The 7,634-nt window shown below is 43.9% G+C and overlaps 1 protein-coding gene across 2 annotated transcripts; it reads right to left on the reverse strand.

Annotated features, from left to right (window-relative positions):
* Nucleotides 1-1,949: 1,949 nt before the first annotated feature.
* sub1b (SUB1 regulator of transcription b) lies at nt 1,950-7,571 on the reverse strand. Of its 2 annotated transcripts, none has more exons than XM_072664614.1 (5): nt 7,483-7,571; nt 5,609-5,678; nt 5,265-5,384; nt 3,622-3,730; nt 1,950-2,411 (listed from the first exon to the last, which is right to left on the reverse strand). In XM_072664614.1, exons 2-5 carry the CDS (start codon nt 5,675-5,677, stop codon nt 2,332-2,334), a joined length of 378 nt encoding a protein of 125 aa, XP_072520715.1. In that variant the 5' UTR covers nt 5,678; nt 7,483-7,571; the 3' UTR covers nt 1,950-2,331. The 2 variants fall into 2 exon arrangements, with proteins under 2 accessions (XP_072520715.1, XP_072520716.1); XM_072664615.1 differs by lacking the exon at nt 7,483-7,571 and adding an exon at nt 7,248-7,445.
* Nucleotides 7,572-7,634: the final 63 nt, after the last annotated feature.

The raw sequence follows: 7,634 nt of genomic DNA on the forward strand, positions 1-7,634 counted from the left end.
GGTTTCTTTACAGCGCTCAAGTCTTCTTCTGGCAGGCCTTTCGAAATCGTTTGTTGGCATGGAGGTGACCTCAGGATGCAACCAGTTCCTACAATTGTCTTAGTATTATTCTTTAAAAATGTTTAACCTTATTTCCTTTTTACACTTGTGCGCTTTCCCAGGCAGGTTCACCACCGCTGTTTGTTTTTTCTTCATTGAAATATCCTTAGTGTTGCTCATTTTTGTAGCGCATCAAAGCCAGTTGTATAGCCATTTTAAAACAGCCATCATCGGACTTATAAAAACAAAAGTCAGCAAGCTTTGCTGTTTATCTTCCCTACGTTGACTGACGACCCCTTAGATAGAAAAAAAGGGTAAAACAGGAATATATGTATAACATATATGACTTAATTTCAGATTTGATGAACATATGTCTATGTGATGTATACATGTCTATTTTTTCCCCCTTAGTTGGGTTTGATTCTTCTTACTTGGCAATAATGCTGGTGCGCACCACTCTAGGCAAAAAACCTGCAGTTTTCTTTTATTATAAAACATAAGACTCTAAATCATGCCTCTTATTTTTAATCATAAAAGAAAATGGAGCACTAGTGCCATCTAGTGCTTCCCTGTCCAAAACTGCTAACTATATCTCTATTCCCTCAGTCTATGATCCTTACGTTTACTTTTGCTGGACGTAGAGTCGTTTCTTATCTGACCAGCAGCCGCCTGATCTCAGATTGTGTGTGTGTGTGTGTGGGCTGTGCACACACACATTTCAAGTTCAATAGTTCTCCCAATGTAGGTGTTGTACACACACATCCTTGTGTTGGCAGCTTGTTTTTTTGTGTGTGCTGGCCCACAGTCAGCACTTAAAATATGGCAAGGCATGTGCAACGCACCTCGTCTCTAACTGTACAGAAACAGCAATCTGAACACCCTGCTCCTCAGCTGGACAATGGCACTGATGATAATCATCACCTCCGCTCTGGAAGTGCAATAGAGCTTCACGCGGACAAAAGATCTCCATAGTAACTGGCACCTTAGCAGCCGCTGGCAAAATCTAAAAGTGGATTAATTATCCTTGGTGCACTCATGCTGCTGCGGCCTAGGAAATGTTAGGGAGTGTTGAAGTTGAATGTGTTCAAATGATGGGAGGAGAATCTGAGATAATTGCATTAAGTTGGAAACGAAAGTATAAGAACAATGTTCTGCAATCTGCAAACATTAGAAAAGCTTCACCTTAATTTCATCCATTCAACCCTCCAATGTACACTCGAAATCGCACCAGCCCTTATTCGCAGCGTGAAGTGACCCTTAAAAAATTAGGTTTTCACACTGCGGTTGCTGCACCCACACCGCCCCCACCCCCCTCCTCCCAGACCCCTCTCCTCGGGTAATCGTAACTAATGTGCGCCTTTGCACGCAACACTATAAACCATGTTGTCTCAAAGATCGGTGCTGGCAATACAGTGGCTACCATGATTTAAGAGCCTGATTTAATTTGGTCAGCAAATGCAATTGATGCAAGATGGCTCTTCTGGACAGTTAGCTGAAAGGGCTGTTGTTGCGCTGGAGTCTGGTCTTTGTCTGAGTGGGCGTATGGACAATTATAATTCCTGCTCCCACGCGAAGGCAAGCAAATTATACACAGGCACTTCGCACTGGACGCAGTACGCACCACAAAAGAGCCAAACACGTTGGTTTTAGGCAGTCCTTTCTCACTGGGCTGCTGAGCGTTAAAAGCCTTCTAAAGCATAATTCTGCTTTGACGTGTGGAGCTGTTCTCACTGGAGGAAAATAAATTTCAAAAATAAATAAATAAACAAATAAATAACTGCCCATTTGTGCATCTGAGATTCATCCGTTCATTCATTTGAAGCCAGGCTAGTAGGTGCCATTTATCTAGTGCGTACTCAAAAGTGACAGGCCGTGGAGGGGCTCCAAACCCAAATATGACAAACATATGTCACTGTGAAACCCTCACTCAGGCGGCCTTTGCGGCCTTTATTACGCATGCTAAGAATAAACAACTTCGCAGCAAGTTTTTTTTTTTTTATTCTCGAAACACTCAAATTCTCACCCGTTGCAGACCGTCAGTCATCCGTTACAAACATCAGACAGCAGTTTTGAATTCTGGACAACGATACACCAAAACAAAAACACTCTGCTTCTACTAAACTGCAACCACATACAGGCTGAAAATAATAATAATAAAAAAAAAAAGAGGGAAAAACAAACAAAAAAAACTGTTTTACAAAGTGCCCAGATGTCAAAGTACGGAATTTCTTAAAAACACTTTGCCACGCCCGACCCACCCCAAACCTCCCATGGAAACACTCGAGATAGATCTTATACTCTTCTTATCGCGTCATCAATGTCCGACATTTGTTCCTTCAGCTGGTTCCACTGTTCTGGGTTCAGTGAGATACCTGAGGGGGGGGGGGGGGGGGGGGGGGGGGTGAGTGTCAATACAACTGAGGACACCAACAGGTTGGAGAAACATTCCAGAACATTCATTAAAAGGCAGTGGTTCTCAAAATCAGTCCTCCCCTCCCTCAAGACCCCCCCAGGCAGTCCACATTCCAACTCCTAACAAGTGTCGAAGCAAAAATGTGAATCGTCTTAAGGGCCCCAGGGCCTGGTCTGAGAACCACTGATTGAGAGTCGTTTAACTCCAAAATGCTAAAATTAATCATGACTGACTGCATTCTTGTGAAGTGACATTTTAGTCCTCTGAGCTACACTCCATGTTTTCTATCTGATTCATTCAGTTTTATTTGTAATGTTTGTTGATAAAAAGGTAGAAAGCAGAAGAATAATTGGTACAGTTTCAAACAATGACTGTAGAAAACATGGACACTGGTCCCATCAGCCTAAACTGAGGGCCATGTTGTCAGATTTGCAACTAGAGTCTGCGCAGTACTCTTATTTGGTAGACCTGTCCCCTTTCCCCCCAGGCCGCCTTTATTGAGCTTACAGCAAAGAGGAAAAGCAGATTTTTCACTGGATACCCAGGTAGTCCAGTACGTGTAAATGTTGTGTTTTCTTAAGAAACGCTTTACATTTCCATCGAATTACAGAACCGAAGCTCCGCTCTAATGATTTCTAAAAAGAAGAAAAACTATGTTTGGAAAGTAAATTTAGGAAGCACGCTGGCAGTGTACAAATACCTCTGAATCCAGCACGTCTAACTGCACTAATGTTAGCTGGCTGGCTAACAGCTAATCAGAGCACATTTTACGCAAACATCAGACTTGCGGGAAAAAACGAGTGTGCGACCAACAGCACAACGCAACAAATGAAAGTATGATAAACTAGCTAGTTTCCTGACAGCTTGACTACAACTTTAAGGCTACCAATCACATTTTTTTTAAGTGTAGTCCCGCCTTCTTACGATATCACAGAATAAGGGATTGAGGAAAAAAAATAAATTACGTGGTCATATTAGCACAGGGGAAACTGATTAGAGGATTTAGAACTGATTTGTTTGTTTTTTTTTATATAAAAGGGGTGAGCAGGACTGTAGATACACATACTGCAACAGCCAGCAGAGGCACCGGACCTGTGAGCGATGACGCGCCGTCCATGCTTTTTACAGTCATTGGTTTCAAACAAAGGGACAACAGGTTTGGTATTTACCTTTTTTGCCTGGCTTCATATCACCAGCTTGGTCCATCCAGTATTCTCGAATGTCAATCAAGACCTTTCCTTTAAAGTCTCTGACACTAACATACCGCATCTTCCCGATCTGAAACAGACATATCACTGTGGCAATTAGCAATGCATACACATACAGGTGCAATTTAAGTTATTCAATCCCCATTGTAAGTTAAATGTTTGTAAAGTTTAAATGATGCCTGCAGTCTCAGAATTATTCAATCCTCTGAAGAGAATCCATCATTAGAGCATTGTGGTGAGCACAGCTGATGCACCTCCTCAAGGGCTTCATTAGTTTTATCAGGTGTGCCCAAGATAAAACACATCAAATACCTGGACTGGATAGAGGCTGGTTGACTGTGACAGTTGGAGGCATGTTAGAAATATGGCTCAAGACAGTTGAGAGAAGAGATCAGTGCCTTCACAAACAAGGAAAAGGATCTGAACAAGTTCAAAGTTAAAGAAACACTGGCGACACTACCTGGACGTGGTAGAAAGAGAAAGATATCACCGGCTGCCACCCGATTCCTGAGGAGGTGGTCAAGTGGTCAAAATCACTCAAGTGCCTGCAAAAGACCTGTAGTGGCAGCAGGCACTGAGGTCCCCATGCCTGAACATCTCTACTGACCCAAAAGCTGGAACTTCTCGGGCTCCTATGGAAGCATAAGCTGCAAAGAACACCCTGCCTTTAGTGAAGCATGGAGGTCTTGGGCTGCTTGGCTGTCTCTGGTACCGGAAACCTGCTGCGTGCGCAGGGCAAGACCAATTCAATCAAGTGTCTGGACATCCTGGGAGAAAACATCATGCCTTCTGGGAGGAAGCTGAAGCTTGGGCGTAACTGAATCTTCCAACAGGACAGTGATACCAAGCATGCCTCAAAGGATTGGGGTTTCAGGCTATGCATTATTTTTGCGGCACACCAGCAAACAGCAAAGGGGAACTCTACTAATAACTAAATGCGCTCCTCAAGTGTTGAATTTCGAGAAACCACTTGTTCTATTGGTTGTGATGGGCTATTTAAAGCTCCTGGGAACCTAAAATCAGGGGCTTTTAATTGTTCTTGTTTGATTTATTTATTACAAACAGCTGAAATTTGTACATTTTGCTAATTAACCTAATTTGCACGGAGGGCTAGTCCATTTTGACTGCAATCGTATGGTTATAGACAAAGTGTTTGGGCACTCCTGGCTCGTATTTGTTGCACTGTCAGTTCCCCTTTACGTTTGTTAGACTACCCACATGTAACATTAAACCCATGACGCACAAAGTCATAACTTATCCAGCTAGCCCACAACTAGCAGCTCAAACGTGGGCAGCTTTATGAAGGCCTGCGGTCATGTACTCTCAGAGAACGGCTCTGCTGTCGCACAGATGTCGCGCCCTGAACTTTCTTGGCTGTTCTGCACATATATGTTATTTGATGCCATTAGCTGAATACAGAGGCTGTTACAAGCCAAAGTTTGGGGTAATAGCTCTGTTAAACGTTAAACATTTACATCATTTCCCAGGGCTTGTACAAACTACAGCTGGAACAGTAGATGTGGTTTGTTTTTGATGTACAGTTCACTAACCTTAAGCATGGGAAGTGCTTATAGACGTGTATATCTGGGAAATGCAAACCGAACCTGGAACATGTTGTCGCCATTATTCTTATCACTCTTAGAAGAGCTGCTTGGTTTGGAGGTCTCCCCACTCTTCTGTTTCTTAGCAGGCTTCTCCGGGGCACTCGCCTTCTTTCTCTTGGCCTAGAACAAATGTGGCAGACGGCAGCATTCAGACTCATGAGTACGGGCTTTGTTAAATACAAACTTAAACATGCATGCAAACATTTGATTGAGTGATTTGATTTTTTTGTGACTACAAGCCAGGTTCTGGCCAGATATCATAGATAAACTGCCAAGATCTCGAAGATCCTGTAATTTGTGGTGTTTAAATATATATATATCTTTTTTTAAATGACTCATCTTACCTTTGTTTCTGCTTCACTGTCAGAATCACTGCTCGACGTGGAGGACAACACTTCTTTTGATTTGGGCATGCTGGAAAAGACAAAAGCAAGAGTGTTACTACAACATGTGAGCCAACACTGCCCCCACATGACTGTTTGAGAAACTTCATAATAGCCAGCATCCCATGCTTGCTTAGACCTGAAACTAGCAAACCACAGGCTGCAAAATAGGAGATTAATCAGGAAAATACTGGGACTGAAGTGTCATTCTGTTGTTTGTAAACTGTAACATGTGTATGTGTATAGCCCCAGGAGAAATAAGAACCCACCCTACATGATCAGTTTCTCTAGTTTTACTATTTATAGGCAATGTGTTTAGTGTACGACGCAAAGCCTGAACAGTACGGGTTAAAGCGTACCAGCAATGTCCTTGGGTTTGTGTGTGAAAAGGGGTAACTTTTTACTGTTCAGCAATCAGGCAAATGCCATCTCTCTGCATGGGGCTGAAAAATCATCCCTGAGCTCTGCTGAGGAGGAGCAAAGGACTACAACTAATAATTACTATTACTTACTCTTACTTCAACTATATACTAATCCATTGAATAATGTCCAAACATTATGCTACCTATGGTTTCTTCTCACTTTGGTATTCTCAATTGGTTGCATGGTATACCGTGCAACCAATTGATTGCAGCCATACCACCCCCTGAGTTTCCTGTAGTGTACTGCAATCTGCCAGAACGGCTGCATGCATGAGATAAACATTATAGGACATTACACATGCATTGACCGTTGAGGACATTAACAACTGTTGTAAAAGGTGCTCGGGAAAACCATTCACACTAATTAAAATATAGTCAGATGACCCACATTACCACGACACCACTAATATTTCTGCCCATGTTCTGCAGTCCTACTACAATAAAAATAGAACAGGAGGTCAGTGCTTGACGGCACATTTGTACTTTACACTGCGTTTTTTGTACATAACTAACATCTGCATAACAGCAGGCCAAATAAACACTACTTGTGTGTGTGGTGTACCTACCGACAGCATGCCCGCTCAGTCTGTCGCATGTCATATGGTGAGATATACACATAACCATATTACCTCAAAGGGGAAGGGGGGGCTGTGGCATGCACTTGCATCCTCCCTCAACCCAAGCCATGTGGCTGCAGCCCATATACTGAGAAATGAAAAGGATCTCCCTCACCCATCTCCTGCTCCAGCTCTACTGCCCAAAGCTAGACAGACTCATGGGTGGCTCTGTGCATGCAGCCCAGACTGATAACACAGCCCTGGCGCGCGCGCGTGCACACACACACACACACACACACACACACACACACTTTCTACCAAAGGCCAATGTCAACAAGAAAGGACATTGCTCAAAGGTAGCAGGAGCTGTCTCCTCGCTGACCAGCACAGAGACTAGCTAGCAGCAAGCCAGAAGGCCAGCTATGGTCTTGCAGTTCAGACCCGAGCTACGTAGGACACCCCTGGGTTTAGAAGGAGGCTCGGTTGGGTGGGTGGCTTCACAGTGCAACAGCTGAAGAAACCGCTGACTAGTAAGGCCCTTAGCCAAATCCCCATGTAGTTTTATTGCTGTGTTAATTATTAAATGCTCCGCGTCCCTGTCCTTCTGTTAAGATTACCCACCTGTAACATTAAACCCGTGACATGCAAAGCAGTCAGCAAACCAGCTAGCCCACAACTAGCAGCTCAAACGTGGGCAGATTTATGAAGGCCTGCGGTCAGAGTGTGCGGCTCCGCTACCGCACACATTCAGCCGCCCCGGACTGTCGCTCCTGTCCCGCACATTAACATTAAAGACGAGCTCTCAAAACTGGACATTTCGCGTTACTCGCTTTCATCTGGATTCACGACGACTTACGTTAAACGATGCTGTTAGCTGGATGCTCGCTCTCGCTCTCTCTCTCTCTCTCTCTCTCTCTCTCTCAACGCTTACTTACAGCGGCGGGAACTCTGGGTACCCAGACCACGAGCCAACCAGAGCTTTGTTTAGTGTCGCGGAGGATTGTGGGG

The sequence above is a fragment of the Salminus brasiliensis genome, chromosome 20 (genome assembly GCF_030463535.1).
Source record: "Salminus brasiliensis chromosome 20, fSalBra1.hap2, whole genome shotgun sequence".
Lineage (NCBI taxonomy): Eukaryota > Metazoa > Chordata > Actinopteri > Characiformes > Bryconidae > Salminus > Salminus brasiliensis.

What these genes read in the sequence shown, in the direction of transcription:
- sub1b (XM_072664614.1), bottom strand. Translation starts at nt 5,677, where the DNA reads ATGCCCAAATCAAAAGAAGTGTTGTCCTCCACGTCGAGCAGTGATTCT. An exon ending in ACAGTGAAGCAGAAACAAAG is followed by an intron (nt 5,385 to 5,608) that starts GTAAGATGAGTC and finishes CATTTGTTCTAG; the next exon opens with GCCAAGAGAAAGAAGGCGAG. An exon ending in TATGAAGCCAGGCAAAAAAG is followed by an intron (nt 2,412 to 3,621) that starts GTAAATACCAAA and finishes CCCCCCCCTCAG; the next exon opens with GTATCTCACTGAACCCAGAA.